At 38.7% G+C, this 17,871-nt stretch overlaps 1 protein-coding gene and 1 pseudogene across 1 annotated transcript; both read left to right on the top strand.

Annotated features, from left to right (window-relative positions):
* The first annotated feature begins 803 nt into the window (after positions 1-803).
* Positions 804-5,120, top strand: LOC139475193 (uncharacterized; annotated as a pseudogene).
* A 197-nt stretch (positions 5,121-5,317) lies between these two features.
* LOC139474320 (small VCP/p97-interacting protein-like) lies at positions 5,318-17,871 on the top strand. Its single transcript, XM_071257289.1, has 3 exons — positions 5,318-5,452; positions 9,067-9,225; positions 13,435-17,871. Exons 1-3 carry the CDS (start codon positions 5,393-5,395, stop codon positions 13,447-13,449), a joined length of 234 nt encoding a protein of 77 aa, XP_071113390.1. The 5' UTR covers positions 5,318-5,392; the 3' UTR covers positions 13,450-17,871.

Genomic DNA, 17,871 nt, shown 5'->3' with positions numbered 1-17,871 from the left:
TTGTATTCAATTAGTAGCTCCACTTATGGAGGTTCAACTGGGGTACGTGAACGAGTGGAAGGGGCAATCCCATGTCCTGGGAGGGAAGGAGTGACCTCCATGTCCAATGGTTCAAATGGATTATGAAACTCTACAGGGCACGCAAAAAAGAAGGCTCCTCCAAGTGCTGGAGTGTTCTGGCCTTTCTCCTCATTTGCTTTTTAGTTCGTCAACCCAAAAATATAATCAAGTCGGCTGAGAGCTGTTTCGTTGAAAATACTTTCAACAAATTCTATCCATTTATATTATTGATATTTCCAAGATGGAGGCCATTGTGAAGTCATCCTTGCCACTAATAAGTGAGCAACATTTACTGAACTGACACCAACAATCCCCCATTACTAACCTCCACGCCATCGGATGTGTCAAACGGGCGTTCAAGCCAGAGAACACCTGCGTCACGTGTCTGTTGCATGCGTTCTCAACGCATCAGTTTTATTTCATGCTCATCTTCAATACTCACCCACAACAGGGGTCTAGCAAGGGTTGGATTGTTTGCACCTGATTATATACAGATTCTGACGAAAATCAGTCGACGTGCTGCTGCGTCTCGCCCTCAGAGAAGGTTAGTAATGGTGGGCCTCGCTACCCGTTTGCCTGTACTGAATCTGATACTCATGCTGCTACTACGTGCCGGGGTAGAACAGTATCCTGGTGCTGGGCCACGTACAGGGATCAGAGATGACCACGGACCCATTACCCGTGGTAATCCCCGCCAGTTACGTTTGAAAACAGAGGGTGAGTCTGTAAATCTTGATTCAGTCATGGACGCCTTGAACAAGCTCACAGACAAGGTTGACGATGTCATGAAATCGAACATTGAATTCAAGTGTAAACTTGATAAGATTGACTCAACTCTTGTATCTCTTACTACTCAACTCCGAGGTGAATTTTAAATGTATGAAATTGGAATCGGAAAATGAGAAACTAAGAAAATATGACTTTTTTGTGTATAATCTTGAAGATAGGGTTGATTACCTCGAGAATCAGAGCAGAAGATGCAATATTATCTTCCACGGCGTAGCCAAGGCGGCGCACGGCGAAACATGGGATGACTTTGAGAATGTAGTACGTGAGATCATTAAGTATAAACTGGAACTGGATGAATCACAGAATAATCAATGGAAAAGCGATCATAGCAAAGATACGGGACGATCATGATAGGAAACAGATTTACGAAGCGGCAAAGAAACATAAGAGTTTCAATATGTGGATTACGGGTGATTTTTCAAGATTGGTCAGGGAAAAACGGAAAAACCTTAAACTTATGACGACGAAAGCCAGGGAAGAAAATCGTAGAGCGGTTCTGCGCTTTGATAAACTGATTATTGATGATCAGGTTTTCACGTATGATGTCGGCAAGGAAAGTGTGACAGAAATAGACCGGCGTCGGGGTTCCCGATCTGCACGTGCAGTCAGGCAGCAGAATGTCAACGCGGATTCACGTGACACAACATAAGAATGTGGCCGGGCCCACAACAGCGACATTGACAACGATGATGACACTGTGTCTATGAATGATGATGTGAGTGACTGTCAATTTGTTAAACTTTTTGAGTTTATGTCATGGAACATTAATGGTTTAAGGAGTAAGTTGGATAATGCTGAATAAATTGATTATGGTTCACGGTTTGACATTTTTTTGTCTTCTTGAAGTTTGGAGTAACTGTGAGAAAGACATGATTGCGACAGTGTTCCCCGGTGATTGTGTTTATGTAAATTACAGAGACTACAATCCGCGAGGCGGTGTGGTTGTATGTGTTTGGTCTGAACTTGAGACCCGTGAAGATTTCGGTGTAGAGTAGGTCTTCAGCAACCCATGCTTGCCGTAAAAGGTGACTACTCTTGTCGTAAAGGGCGACTAACGGGATCGGGTGGTCAGGCTCGCTGACTTGGTTGATGCATGTCATCGATCCAAACTGCGTTGATCGATGCTCATAATATTTATCACTGGATTGTCTGGTCCAGACTCGATTATTTACAGACCGCCGTCATATAGCTGGAATATTGCTGATTGCGGCGTTAAACAACAAACCGACCGACCAACCAACCAAACTGAACTTGAGCGCTATATCACGTATGTTTGTCTAGATTTCACCGATATTATATTGGTAGTTTTTGAGAATAGTTTGTTTAGTTCATTGTATGATTACATCTTTGTATTTACATATATGCATCATAGTGGCTGCTCTGTGGTAACAGATGTTAGACCAGTGCAGGGCATAGAGTATCTGTAGCAAAGCTTTTTAATTATTACTAATCGTTTTACAAATGGTAAGTTTATAGTATTTGGGGATCTTAGGGCCAGGTGTGGAAATCAGTCCGATTTCGGTGTACATGACGGGAATCGGTACATACGGAGCTTTAAGGACATGGACTATGTGTCTGATTCCTTTGACACTCCCAGGCGAAGCCGTGATGATATATGCAATGAATATGGAAAGGAACTCCTAGATTCGTGTTCAACTCATAACTTTCACATGTTGAATGGGAGATGTTCGGGTGATACAGAAGGTAGCTTTACTTGGTTTAAAGGAGACGGAGCAAGTTTGGTTGATTACTGTTTATGTTCAAGTAACTTATTTACCAGAGATATCGACTTTACTGTACGTACACGGTATTAGTCTGATTATTTTCCAATTGTTATGTCATTTCAAGTACATACTGACCATAGTGCAACGGAGAACGAGGCAGAAAACGAGGAAAATAATACATCGTCAGATATACTAAGATATGTTTGGAAGGATGCTGTTATTGAGACTTTTCGTCCGTCTGTAGCTTATATGTTATCACCTTATGTATCAGACAGTGACAGAGACCAGGTTCTACTTAATATCGAGTCTGCGGAGAGTATGGAATTGAAAAGACAAAAGTTTAATAAACTTGATTTATTCAGAATCTCGGGAAGTAAAGAACTTTGGAAGGAAGATTTTGTAATTAAGAATAAATATAGAGAACTGTGTAGACATAAGAGATTGGAGCATGATGAACATTGTATAAGTGATTCGGTCAATAATAGCAAAAATGGTAAGTCCTTTTGGAGACGCGTCAACAATATTATTTCTTCACCTTCTGTGACAGGGGGCCCTGGTATTAGCAGTGGACCGAATATGTCCAGCATGTGTTTAATTTAACTGATATCCCTGTGGATGGGGACAATCGGGATGAGGCAGAAACTTTTATGAACAGCCATGATATTAATGAGTGCAATTACTGTAATGATAATGGTATGAATAATCTCCTTAATGCTGATATAACTGAAGAAGATGTATCATCAGCTATACATAACTTGAAACTGGGTAAATCGGCTGGACCGGATGGAATTCTTCCTGAAATGGTGAAATGTTGCAGCACTTCAATCATACCATACTTAACTGTAGTTTTCAATAGGATTATGCATAGTGGTGTATTTCCTTACGAGTGGGCAAAGGGTATAGTAGTTCCTCTGCATAAGAAAGATACTATAAATGATGTCAATAATTATAGAGGAATAACGCTGATGGATGTATTTGGTAAGTTGATGATAACAGTATTAAATGATAGCTTCAAGACTTTTGCGGACGCTTATGGTACAATTCCTGAAACACAGGCAGGATTTCGAAGCGGATACAGTACAATTGATAATATATTTACATTACAGTGTTTAGCACAAAAATATCTCTCTAAACGTCGGGGAAGATTTATTGTTTGTTGATTTCAGTAAAGCGTTCGATTCGATTAACCGAAAGCTCTTGTGGTATTCATTAATGAAAAATGGAATACACGGTCGTTTATTGGTGGTTTTGAAGGATCTATACTCTAAGATTCAGTGTGCTGTCAGACATCAAATAACTCTCTTTTAGATTATTTCGAATCACTGAGTAGTGTTCGACATGGCTGTGTGTTGAGTCCGTTTCTGTTCACGATTTTTATCCTTGAATTACAGTCTATGATAGAAAGTAGTGATTTGCGAGGGATTTTTATTGGAGAGGAGTTTATAGACATATTACTTTTACTATATGCAGATGATTTGTGTATTTTCGATGACACAGTAATAGGTCTGCAAAGAAAAATGGATATTTCATCCAAATTTTGTCAAATGTGGGGACTTGCAATTAACGGTACTTACTATAGTTATCTGTGTGTTCTGTTTTCAAATAGATTGTCTTGGACAAAATGCATTGATACCCTCAAGATTAAAGTCAACAAGGCTTTGTTTGCCATTAAACAATTGCAGTTTCACTTTGTAAATATACCAGTTAACATTATATCTAAATTGTTTGATATTAAGATAAAGCCCATTCTTCTTTATGGTGCGGAGATCTGGGGTTGCAAAGGTAGTCAAATTGTGGAAACTTTTCATACTTAGTTTTGAAAATTTGTTTTAGGAGTTGGTAAATATGCATCAAGTACAATAATATTAGCTGAATGTGGAAGATATGGTTTGCATGTGGATTATCATATGAAGTGTGTTAAATACTGGTGTAAACTGATTCGAATGAATGATGAAAGATATCCCCGACAGTGTTATTTGTTAATGAAGAAGCTGGATGAATGTGGTAGAACTTGGCCAACTCATGTTAAATATTTACTCGACATTTATGGATTTGGTTATGTGTGGCACGAACAGAATATTGGTGATGTTAATTGTTTCGTGCATCTGTTTAGACAGCGTTTGTTGGATTGTAACAAAGTGTACAGATGAAAATTTATGATTCTTGTAAATTAAGGTATTATTCACACGTCAAAGTATTATTGGATATGGAATATTATGTCACAGCTTTCAGAAAGAGAGACCGTAGACGTACGCTGTGCCTGTTGAGATTAAGTGAATTGCCTATACGGAGTAATCTGGGCAGAAGAGAGGATATTGTTTATTCACAACGCTTTTGTCGGCTATGTAAAAATGGTTGTTTTGAAGACGAAGTCCATTTTGTGTTTGTCTGCCCGTTTTACGCTTCAAAAAGTATATTCCTGTAAGATTCTATAACAATCCATGTATTAATACTTTTAGCAATCTCTTAAATAGCCAAATTGACTGTATACTCAGATATGTAGGTAAGTATGTGAAGGAAGTTCTATTACTACGTACAAAGACCTAATATTATACCCTTAGTATTGTTTTCAATGTAACCTGTCTCAATTGTGTGTTACTATATACAACTGAAATGTACATGGGCCGATGGCCTGCCATACATGAATAAACATATCCTATTGTCTCACAGGGGTGGGTGCAGCTACGCCTGTGAGTTACCTCCCCGTTAAAAACCGGATGTTTACAACTTTTACCGGAAGTAGATTCCTGCTGAAAAATTACATTGCTTCAGAAAGGAAAGTTACAAGTGTGAACCGCGTTTGGCGGACAGGAGAGACAATGGGGATGTGTCTGCCATGTTTGGGTGGCTCCGTTGAGGATTACGATCAGCCGGATCCAGTGAGTACATTGTCAGGTTATCATAGTTGCCTGTTTTATTAGTACAAGTGATTGCAATGGTCGATTGTCCGGATTTCGATCAGCGTACCTTTCCAGACCCAGTGGTGCCCCGAGAGAGGGCAGGGTCTATGTCTGATGTAGATCGGTGTTTAGTGAACCATCTACAAGGCAGGTCGGGAATACCCTCATATTGGCATTTACTACGTCAATATAGGTTTAATACTCGAAACGACATAGATCTCTTGTCTGAGTCTCTATACCACAGTCGGCGTATCATAAGATGAACATGGTGTCATGGTCAATTAGGTGCCCTGTTTTCCATCAGTCTGTTGTTCATGTTCAGTCGCGTGCACAGACGATCAGTCAACACTGGGTTCATGTGAAGCATCCGTAAACTTTCATAACAATAGGTCGTCATTAATAATTTTGGTGCCCATGTTATGATGAAAAGGAAGACGCAATAAGTATGAACGTTTCTGTAAAAAAAACTAAAATATATTACATGATATTATGATTTGACAAAAATTCATATTTTGTGAATAGGTTTTGAACTTTTAATTACTTTTGGAGTTTTAATGATCAGCTGCATGAATATTATCTGACATGGAAACCCCGCTTAAGTATCAACCATTCAGGTGTTAGAAACCAGGTGATGTAACTCGAGTGCAGTGTAAATTCACATACAAAGCAATGGAAGTCTGGCCTTTAATCGATATAATATTAACTGAATTCTATTGTTGGAAGACATCGCCTGCCGATATGAACACAAATTTAAGTTTAACTAATCCCTCGGTATAGGAGCCCTGTCATCTTAACTGTTCAAAAATATGGTACATCTTTGAGAGGATATTTATAATATCACTAATTTCTGAAATCCAGAAATTCTCACTATAGATCTAATAATTGGTTATCATGGTTACGTTGCACATGCATTCTTGTTTTAAGGTATTTTAAGGTTTTCTAGACAAAATGTTGGTTAAAGGTGAGGATTGTATCTATCATTTGTCCATGAATGAGAAGAGAAAGGATCATAACACAACCGCACTAACTGACAAAATTTGGACAGGTTTCCCAAGTGAACTATCTCCAATTAGCTGGGGGTACACACTGACTCGGGGGTGAGATACACACACACTGAGGTACAGTACAGTGATGTATTATACCTAAGGGTGAAACAATGCAGCAAGGTCACGATACGATACATATCGCCAAATTGCATGGAAACTTTTGACCATAAATATTTCAGAGCAAGTTTAAAAAGAAAATCTAGCTGTAGACACATGTTTGTTGTGACAACTTGAAACACTGATTAGAACACATTTTGCTATGTCTGACTGACAAAAATGCCAGGGATCATTAAACGAGTAGTTTGTAATTTATTTCAGCAAGTGTATCGTCTTGTATCGATACAGAAAAAATGTACTGTGTGTCATATTGTCACATGAGAACTCGTGGTTTCCTGATGTATCATTTCAGCCCTATTTATACCCTGATCTGTAGTGACCCCAACCTGCTAGGATGAGTGTGGCGTTCATCGTACGCTGTTACAGTCTGGTCTCCAGCATGAATGCCTACTTAGTTATTGATAGACTGTATTATAGTTAGAGATGTTGTAGTATAATATGTATGTAATCATATCATTTCCATGTCCTACTTGTAGTACTGTAATCTATCATCTGTGTCTATGTTTCTGATATACATGACATATCTATGGAAAAAAAACCATATCATGTATGTGTTATTTGAAAGGTAATATATAAAACACAAATTGGAAAATAGGCTTACCATATTCAACGTAATAAGCGCCCCGCTCTAATAAGCGCCCACAGCGATATTTGCTAATATATTGGCTAGTGAACAATCCCAATTAGCACCCCTTCCAATTGATCAATGTACACAAGACTTATTTATTTGCGTATAATACGCGCTCGTGTGTTATATGCACCATTAATTATGGGGAATTAAATTCTGGATAAATATATCTGTCGTACAGAAACATTTCAGGCTGTCAGCATAAACCACGAAATTTATCTTTCAACTGTTTTTTTTCACCAAAATAATATTCTAATAAGAGCCTCCTATTTCTAATTTTGAGAGCGCTTATTACGTCAAATACGGTATACTTCATATTGATGACATCAATGCATTATTCTCGTGCCAACTCCAATGTTGCCACCTGTGCTGAAGTGGTGGTTGTCATTGTCGGAACTGCAGATATTGTTTACTTCACTCTCCCAGTTGTGTTAGTCCCATGCAATGGTCAACAAGAGCATATTTTATTATTTTATGTCCGATTCTAAGTCCATGTAAAGACCCCATTTAGACAATCAATCAATCTTCATGGTACTGATGAGTTCAAAGGCCAATAGTACATTGTCTGGGGCGTGTTACAAATTCATACATTTTCTTAGTTTCATAGCATGATAAATGAACATTGATAAATTTCTCTATTTAGACTATCCTGTATATGACGTTCCATGACTTTAATCACTTATTATCATGATTATGGGATGAAAAGGGGGGGGGGGGGGGAGTGGTCTTTAATAGGACTGTATCATATTTTGCAGCCACACCCGAGCCACTGTGACACTCTCCCCACCCCCCCCCCCCAATTATAATTGACCAGTCCCTTAGATAATGTCCAGATTTAGCCTTTTTTGTTTTAAAAATAAGAGTGAGTGAGTTGGGTTACACACCTCTTTGAACAATATTGTAGTTATAACATGGCATGTCGGCTTGATGTTGGAGGGAACCTGAAGTGACGCAGGTCTTAGACTTTTTCATGTTTTTTTAAACCCAAGAGCATGCGTATAGTGCTAACAAACCCAGAAACATACTGCACACTTTTTTAAAAGAAAATACAGCTTTTTGTTTACCGGAATTCGCTGAAGGGGTATAGTGTAAATTGTTTCTGCGTATAATATTCAGAAAAGAAATTTCAAATATACTGAATCTGCTAGAGGTGGTACGCATTATACTTCGGTGCGCACTGTACTCAAGAAAATACTGTAATTGGTGCGAACCGGGATTCAAACCCACGATGATAGATTTCTGGCATGTCCAAGGGATGCGTGCTACTCTGTACATGCCTGGGGGCACGGGTGGCCCAGTCGTCTAAGGTGTCGCAATTCTCTGTGCAGAGTTGCGTCCCTTGGGCACGCCAGAAACCTTTGATTGTGGGTTCGAATCCCGGTTTGCCTATATTTTGTTTCTAGGTCTGTCAGGTCCGTGCTCACCAAAGTGTTAAACGTCTGAGACCTGTACATAACTGGGCCACCTGTGCCCCCTTTTAAAAATAACTGTGTCATATTTTCTTGTCTCCCCCACACAGTTGTGATACGTTTTGGCATCCCCTTTCATCATGTTCATGACCCCTCCTTAATCTCACTGGATCCCCTCCAGAATAAATGAGGGGCGGTCGGGTAGCCTAGTAGTTAAAGCGTTCACTCGTCACGCTGAAGACCCGGGTTTGATTCCCGACATGGCTACAATGTGTGAAACCCATTTCTGGTGTCCCCTGCCGTGATATTGCTGGAATATTGCTAAATGCGGCGGAAACCAATACTCACTCCCTCCAGAATAAATGGTCAGTCTAATAATATTCAATTATTCAGGAAACAAGAAGACAACAGCAGGCTGAGGCAGCAATCAAACGTCAGCGGGACAACGAGTCGAGAGGGGTGAAGGATGCTGAGGGGCTGAAGAGGAAGCAGCAGAGAAGGGAGGAGATCGAGAAGAAGGCGGAGATGCAGGGAGGAGATAATGCCATGAAGGTAGCTAAGTTCCTCATACATTCCACAGTCTCGGAGTCGAGAAATTTTGGGGCACTTTTTTGTTTTTTTGTGTTTTAAGTTCGACTGACTGGAGACAAATGCAACAATGAGAAAAGCCAGAAAACAATAGAATATTATAGGAACTATGAACTTTATTAAGGTTTGGTTTGTTGTTTTATGCCGCACTCAGCAATATTCCAGCTATATGACGGCGGTCTGTAAAATAATCGAGTCTGGGCCAGACAATCCAGTGATTGATATCATGAGCATCGATCCACGCAATTGGGATCGATGACCTGCATCAACCAAGTCAGCGAGTCTGACCACCTGATCCTGTTAGCCGCCTTTTTTTGGCAAGCATGGGTTGCTGAAGACCTATTCTACCCTGGATCTTCATGGGCACTTTATTAAGGAGTATAGATGAAACACATACTAGTTGTGTCACATTGTGGCCACATGTATAAACATGATAAAAGGGAATGAAGTAATTTAAGCTATTTAGATGAAGGAAAAGTTCGCAGTGAAACAAAATTGGAAATTGAAATTTTGAAACAACCGTGATTTACAGAAAACAGATATTGTGTTGTTTTTCCGGCAACCAACAGCATCAAACAAAAATGGTTTCAGTGATGTGTGCTCCATAGAATTTTCACAACTTATAAATTTTACTTTTAGCACTTTTGAAGTTAAATCTGTTATAAATCTGTTATTTGAACATACGTATGTGAAACCGCTGTAGCACAGGTTAATGAAATGGATAGAAAATAAATACCGACACAAAATTGAAACTATATAAACACAATGTCATATTTAGTTTTAAGGAAAAAGGAAATGACATCATAAACTTAATTTTTATTTTAACTCAAATATAAATCGACAAAAACATATGTATCACTTTCCAAATTGTAATGGTCTTAAAATTATGTTAACAAATTCTTATCATTTCAATAAGTTCATTGTTTATTCAGAATGCAAATGTGGAAAGTTCGCGACCTCCTGGTCCTTTTCATGTGACAACCTATTGCCATTCCTGTTGGATTTCCAGGGCTATCTTATAGGTCACACCCTATTTGTCAGATACCTTAAAATCACAAATGCCACGGTTGAGTTCTCCCACTATCCAATGCTTGTTACCAAAGTCGTAAAATAGATAAGTCCAGATCATACTCAATTTACCAGACACCTTGTGTATGTAAGACTTTTAATATACAGTCAAGTCTCGTTAATCCGACATTCGTTTAACTGACAATCGGCTTTATCCAACACTAATGATGGGAACCCGATTAAATCAGTGCTATTTAGACTTCGACACACCTCATTCGCAACAAATTACCAAAATCACTCATTAATCAGTCTTGTTAATCCGACACAGTGATCAGCGTACTCCGTGGTCTTCTGCCTGTGAGTACACAGCCTGTGTTTTGATGCGAGACGAGTCAGCTGGTGGCTGCATATTACAACGGATGCAGAGATCAACTTGCTTTAAATAAAGAAAACAGGATTAATCACATACTTAGATCACCTCATTCTCATTAAAATCACACTACATAATTTTGTTTATCCGACATACTCGTTAATCCGACATAATCATATGCAACCAACGATGTCGGATTTACTGGACTTGACTGTATAAGTAAAAGGATTTTCATTGTGTTTCAGAGTCGTTAATAGCCACATAAATAACTAAACCAGGTGTAATGTATTACTACATGAAGGTACGTCATGTAAAACTCTGTAACCGATAACATTGAGTCAACCCAATTACTGTGAAAACATAATCTCATAATCGGGTCTTTCCACAGAAAATGGCAGAATGTTGTCACTGACTAAAATATGCTATTCTCTTGTTTTTAGGAAACAAATTTTCACTTGTATGTTTCAACACTGTGAATAGAGGTTATCACGCAAGTGTGTTTGGGGATGGTAAATATCCTGCATTAGGAATGAACATTGTATTTACTTTAATTTAGCGAGCCTTGGCAAGCTAAATACATCATGACATGGTGTCATGGTGTCAGGATATTTACCATCCCCAAACACACAAGCGTCATAGCCTCTTTATCATATAATGTCGTTTTTTAATTCTGAAAATCGCTTTCCCCCTCTCACAAACATTACCGAAACATTGCGAATTTTCCTGGAATGCATGCATTAATATTTATTACATCATCAGTAGAGGACGTAACGTGTACGCGAGACGGCTCTCCCGTCTCGCGTACAAGTGACCACCTGAGAGGGGGTCCCTCGCGTGACGGCCTGGCAGTGGACCATGGATTTCTGCATGTTGCACAAAAATGTCTCTACAAGCGTTATTTGTGAAAATAATAAAACAAAATTAAGTACAGTTATTGATCATTCTACTAGTTATCGAATGACATGAAAAAAATGTCATAAGAAAAATAATAAACGGTCAAATTGGGAGAAAAATGTGCAAAAATCGAGCAAAATGTTTTGTTTTTGACAGCGATTTTCTCCTATGTACATATTTTTCAGAAACTAACACGTAGTATTTTCTAAAAGCTTATTCATCGTAGAGTTACAAATCATAGGGTAAGTCAGTCGGACAGTGACAGTCACCAATATAGTTCCAACTGAAATCTGTTTCTTATACAGTGGCTAAGCAACATATACGCAAAACAACAATTGCTTTTACTTGCCTTTCGCGGCAATCCATTGGTCTGTCCGCTAGAGTAACTGTCCTTTGTCAAGGGGAAGCTACTCTAGTCTATGAGAAGTGACCGCCTCGTTGTTGACAGTCGGCCTGTCCTGTCATAACGTTAAGACGTGCAGTCAGATGTACACACAGCGTCAGAACGAAACAAAAACAAGGTAACAATTCAAACATATTTCGGCCAATTCCAATTATTTTAATTTATGGAAAAGGTTTCAAGCTGCAGACGTCTACAAGCACAGATATGGCTGCTGATCCCACTTGGCTAGGCCTCGTGCCCTCACAAAATGGTTTCGAAATTTATTTCTCCAAAGTTGCCAAAACTTATAAAGTGCCTTTGCTATGTCACAGTTAGACACTGATTTTCAGTATATTAGACTGTTCTTTTGATAATGATAGCAGTTATCCCTGTAGTTTATCCAGATTCCCAATGATTAATGCTGACTCGATCGCCGTATTACAAGGGCGACGCCATGTTTGTTTATAAACACTGAAAGTAATCCCTACTTGACCTTTGATATTTGCATCTCTATCCGCATATGACCCCAACGGTTATCGTTTTTATCCGTTGGCTTTATCCTGCCGAGAAACCTAACCATTATATGATAAATAGGATATATCAACTCATAAAACCACAACTGGGGTATCAGACAACTGGGGTATCTGACAACTAGGGTATCTGACAACTGGGGTATCTGACAACTGGGGTATATGACAACTGGGGTATCTGATAACTGGGGTATATGACAACTGGGGTATCTGATAACTGGGGAATCTGATAACTGGGGTATCTGACAACTAAGGTATATGACAACTGGGGTATCTGACATTTGGGGTATATGACATTTGGGGTATCTGACATTTGGGGTATCTGACAACTGAGGTATATGATAACTGGGGTATCAGACAACTGGGGAATCTGATAACTAAGGTATATGACAACTGGGTTATCTGACATTTGGGGTATCTGACAACTGGGGTATCTGACAACTGAGGTATATGATAAATGGGGAATCTGATCACTGGGGAATCTGATCACTGGGGCATCTGGGGTATATGACAACTGGGGTATATGATACTTGGGGAATCTTGACAACTGGGGCATCTGACAACTGGGGTATCTTACATTTGGGGAATCTTGACAACTGGGGTATCTGACAACTGGGGTATATGACATTTGGCATATCTGACAACTGGGGTATATGACATTTGGGGCATCTGAGACCTGGGGTATATGACATTTTGGGTATCTGACAACTGGGGTATATGACATTTGGGGTATCTGACAACTGGGGTATATGACATTTGGGGTATCTGACAACTGGGGTATCTGACATTTGGGGAATCTGACAACTGGGGTATCTGACAACTTGGTGATAACCTCTTACAAGATGTTGTCAGATCTTCACTAAGAGGTTTAAATGGCACAGGAGTAACAGATCTGATTCTGATGAGATTGTGTTTGCAAACTTGTGTTAACAGGTGAAAAGCTGGCTTAAACTGATTAAATAATGTGTTTACTTTTTCTATTTTTACAGTGGCAAGTCGGATGATCACACCGGTTGCCTTGACAACAGATATGTTCCATCAGCAACACTTCCAGTGTAGACTTTGAGATGTCTACACATTCGTCGTACAATATTTCTATGTTTTCATAGCCCTATTGGCCTTTCCTCTGTGATTGTTCTCAGTGAAATGTTGAAATTATTTTCAACCCATGTTCATATGTTCTTGGTCATGTTGACGACAATGTTTCCTTGTATTTTCATAACTTTTCTATCATATTTTGATAATATCTTATCTCATATCTGAAAGGTGATATGGTAACATATTTTCTTATTATGCAGTCATAGAATTTTAATTTGTTTCTGTAGTCAGAAGATACAATTAATCTTCTACAAAGTCTACCCCAATGTTAAATGTATACCATTGAGCAGAATTATTTTGTTATGCTTATTTCAATGATGCTAGCTTGCCACAATGTTATTTGTATTGAGAGGACTAGTTCCATGTTTTGGTTATTTACACCAGAAATAAAGGGTTCAGCAGAACTCTGTGACTATCTCCATGTTCCTCAACCCATCAATGATACACACACACCAAATAAATCAGTTTGGTTTTTCTTATCCTGATTGATACATCATACTCCTATCTAGTTTGGCAAGGGTGGAAACTGGACTTTTATGGTCAGTTAACTCCCTTGCCTTGGGAAGATGCATACTCCAAACATACTCAGTTTCAAAGTTGTCGAATCATTAGAGCTAGTGTCACACAATACACCACCAAGGTCTCTCTGTCCATCATACAACTATTTAAGATCTAAATAGTAATGGGGGAAAAACTCAATTATCCATATCCTTTTTGTCCTAAAGAGCCCCATCTTTTACGTATATCTTTGTTGTGATATTTTTGGAAACAAAGCATAAAAGATAGGAAGAAAACATTCAAACTCAAGTTATACACAATGAAGATTACTCTGTGTGAAATTATCTTTAGCTCTTCACCAAATGACCACCATCATGGATATTTAAGGATGGTGATGGGTATAAAACTACTAAGGGTTTTCCCCCTAAATTAACAGTTGGTGTTAAAACGTTCTGAGTAACATTTTGACCTTTATTAGCTGAGGTAACTGGACCCAACACAATTTTACATGACTTGGGCTTCGGACAAGGAGCTGAAGTTGCAAACAGATGGGGTAGGAATTAGGATGTATATCATAGTAAAGAGAACAGGAAGTTTGATAAACATGATGTCACCATTCGATGAAAATTACTTCTTCCCCTCAAGCAGCTTGACTTGGTAATTTAGATTCCAATAAAGGATCACTGTCTTCATACTATGTTCTGGTTTCAAGATCTGATGTAAACCTTATGGTCATGCATTTGGTATTAAGGAAGAGAATATATGGATGTCAACTTCTTTATAATGAGGAACACAACGTTTCGGAGTATATGCTTACTCCGGTGAATGAATGCCATGAGGCAGACAGCATATATATGTACATGTAAGGACGACAAAATTAACAAGATAACAAAAGATGGAAAATAACAAAGGGTAAAAACTAACAAGGGAAGTCAACAGATGATTGGCGCTGATGGTTCTTAGCAACAGACAATGGAAGCCAACACTTTACATCTTTACTTTGACATCCATATATTCTTTTCCTTATGTGTATCACTTCTAAATGCCTTTCAAAGACCTCATTTGGTATTGTTTATCTTTTTTGTTATTTGTTAAATCTTTGCATCGCCTGTGCCTTTTGTAAAGTTTTTTATCTATGCCATTGCTTACCATAGTAACATGACAACAATCAGCGACCCCCCCAGATTTCATTGTCAGTACGTAATTGATACATGCAGTAATATCACTAGTACACAGCTCACATTATTGCCTGAAAGGGTGAGGCAGCATTGGGGTAACCTTGTGGTTAAAGCTTTTACTTGTTTTTCTTGTCATACCGAAGACCTGGGTTTGATTCCCCACATAGGTCTAATGTGTGAAGCTCAGCAATATTTCAGCAATATGGTGGCGGTCAGTAGACAGTAGATAATCGAGTCTGGACCAACAATTCAGTGATTGACATCATGAGCAGTGAGCATACGATGACATGCATCCCCCAAGTCACATAGCCTGAGCACCAATCCATTTGGTCACCTCTCACCTTAAGCATGGGTTGGATCGGGTGATCAGGCTCACTGACTTGGTTGCTGCATGTCTTGGTATCCCAACTGCATAGATTGATACATATGATGTCATTACCTTTATTTACAGAATGATAGTGGTTATTTAGTATTGCTGAGTGTAGCGTTAAACAACACACACCAGTACCTTGTACTTGTACAGTGGACAGATAAGGTTGTGATGCTTGTTTATTTACTGTTTGATAATTATTTCTAATGGCATTTAGATAATTTATAAAAAAGAGGTACAGTGTATAGAAAAGAAACAAAATGTCCATCTTTACATTTGTATATGTGTTTTGTCACTGCAGGAAAAGAGAAGTATCCTATGTTAATCTTCACCTAACTGATTTGACGTAAATGGCATATGTGTGTAGGTCCCCAATCTCATTAAAATCAGATCTTAGTTCTCACTACTGCTACCCATTACAGGTTACGTCAGAACGACCTTTCATCCAACCAATCAGAGCGTCGCTTACCAGAACATGAAAGTGACAGTCGGAATGTGTTTTCTAATCATGCAACCTCAAATATTTAACAGAGGGTATTCCCAAAGACAGTTACGGGTTTTATGATCCATACAATTCAGGCCATCTATAAGCCATTCCAGAATGTTCTTTTGATCAGTTTTAAAAGATTTAATCGAGAATAGGTCAAAATATGTTTCGAAGCGTTGTTGCCAGTTTGAAACTAGTATCGTAAAGCTCGAGAAAGCTGCCTTCTGATTGGCTAATGTCGATCTCTTGTCTGTCATTTCATAGGTCGGTCAAAGTTCGCGAAAGGTCGTTCTGATGTGACCCGTAATGGGATGTCCTCAGATCTTTGTTTGGCAGTTGCGAAAACTAAGATCTGATTTTAATGAGATCGAACAAAATTCCCTGTATCTGTGTTTTGGAATTCACTATCAATTACGGTATTGGGAATTCTGGTTTGGATCTTTTTCACTAGATTAGATTCCTTGGATCTCAGTTGTGTATAATGATGTTCAGTTTGTCACATATGCTTAACCAAATTTATTGGTCTAAAACAGTGTCAACATTTGTAAATTTATTTGTTGTTACAATAATACTGATATTATCTTTCTGATTTGAAGACCAACAGTAACATGTGCCCTATAACTCCCAATTCCTTTCTGCACACACAAGTTAAGACTTCAAGTTAGGATTTATGGGTAGGAAAACCAGTGGTACCATAATGGTTTGGGATTAAGACGCACTGTAAATGAAATGCGAAATGACCATCTTTAAAATTGGTGTCGGATCCTAACTGAAACAAGAGAAATTCAACATTGATTCAGTGAAGCCCTATTCCTCCAGACAGTCGTCCCCCTGTTGTTAGTGTTGTGTCAAGACTTTCGGGTCGACTAACGAGGTATTGCAGACACTTGTTTCTTGCTTTGGAATACCATTGAGGGTGTGCTCTCATCGACTTGATGTTCTAATAAAGACACACGTTGCTGCCTTATGTTGAAGCAGACTTAGCCAATTGTAGAAATTACGATTTCGCCAAAATGAGTTTAGACAAATTTGAATGAATCTTTGTAAATGATATCAATGAAATGGATTAACTCTGTTACCAAAACGAACGCGTAGTGGTTGGACGAGGTCGCATACTTCACTGCAGGCTTGTTAACATTTCAGGGATTTAAGCTGCCAGCAGTAAAAATTTCGATTTGGGAGAAAATCTTAACTCGTGAACACCTGGTGTCGTCACTATTGGATAGTGATTCATAAACATATGCTCATGATTTTGTTGTAATCGTAAATCAAGATTTCTTATGAAATGGAAGGGGCCTTGTCGCTTTTTTTTATTATCGTCTGCATGTATAATACTCACACCCCTCTCAGCTGTAAGTTTGGAAAGAACGTGTGCAAGAAAATACGTATTGAGAAAAGAAAACAATTTCGTATTTTATAAGGCTTGGAACTGGTGTAATACGCGTCTACACCATGGCTTCCCAGGATTAGAACAGGCCCCGAGTATACAATGGCTGTAGTATGCTGCGATGTTTCAAGTGGTCACACTTTGATTGGATTTCCTTGTTCTGGTTCGGACGTTAATCATAATGTTATTCGCTGGTTTGTCGGTGTGATATAGCTGGAATATTGCTGACTGCAGCATCAAACAAACAAACAAACAAACAATCCTCTGGTGCTTTAGATTTCACTCAGACATATAACAAGTTGTGTCAATATCAGTATTTAGTACTGCAGTGCTCTATGTACTCTACTGTTTTCTATGTCTACAAGTTCATATTGTTACTATTCTTAAATAAATTCATATGTTAAACTA

This window comes from Haliotis cracherodii, unplaced genomic scaffold, assembly GCF_022045235.1.
Source record: "Haliotis cracherodii isolate W230 unplaced genomic scaffold, xgHalCrac1.p SCAF_3, whole genome shotgun sequence".
Lineage (NCBI taxonomy): Eukaryota > Metazoa > Mollusca > Gastropoda > Lepetellida > Haliotidae > Haliotis > Haliotis cracherodii.
This window is presented reverse-complemented; position numbering and strand designations above follow the sequence as displayed.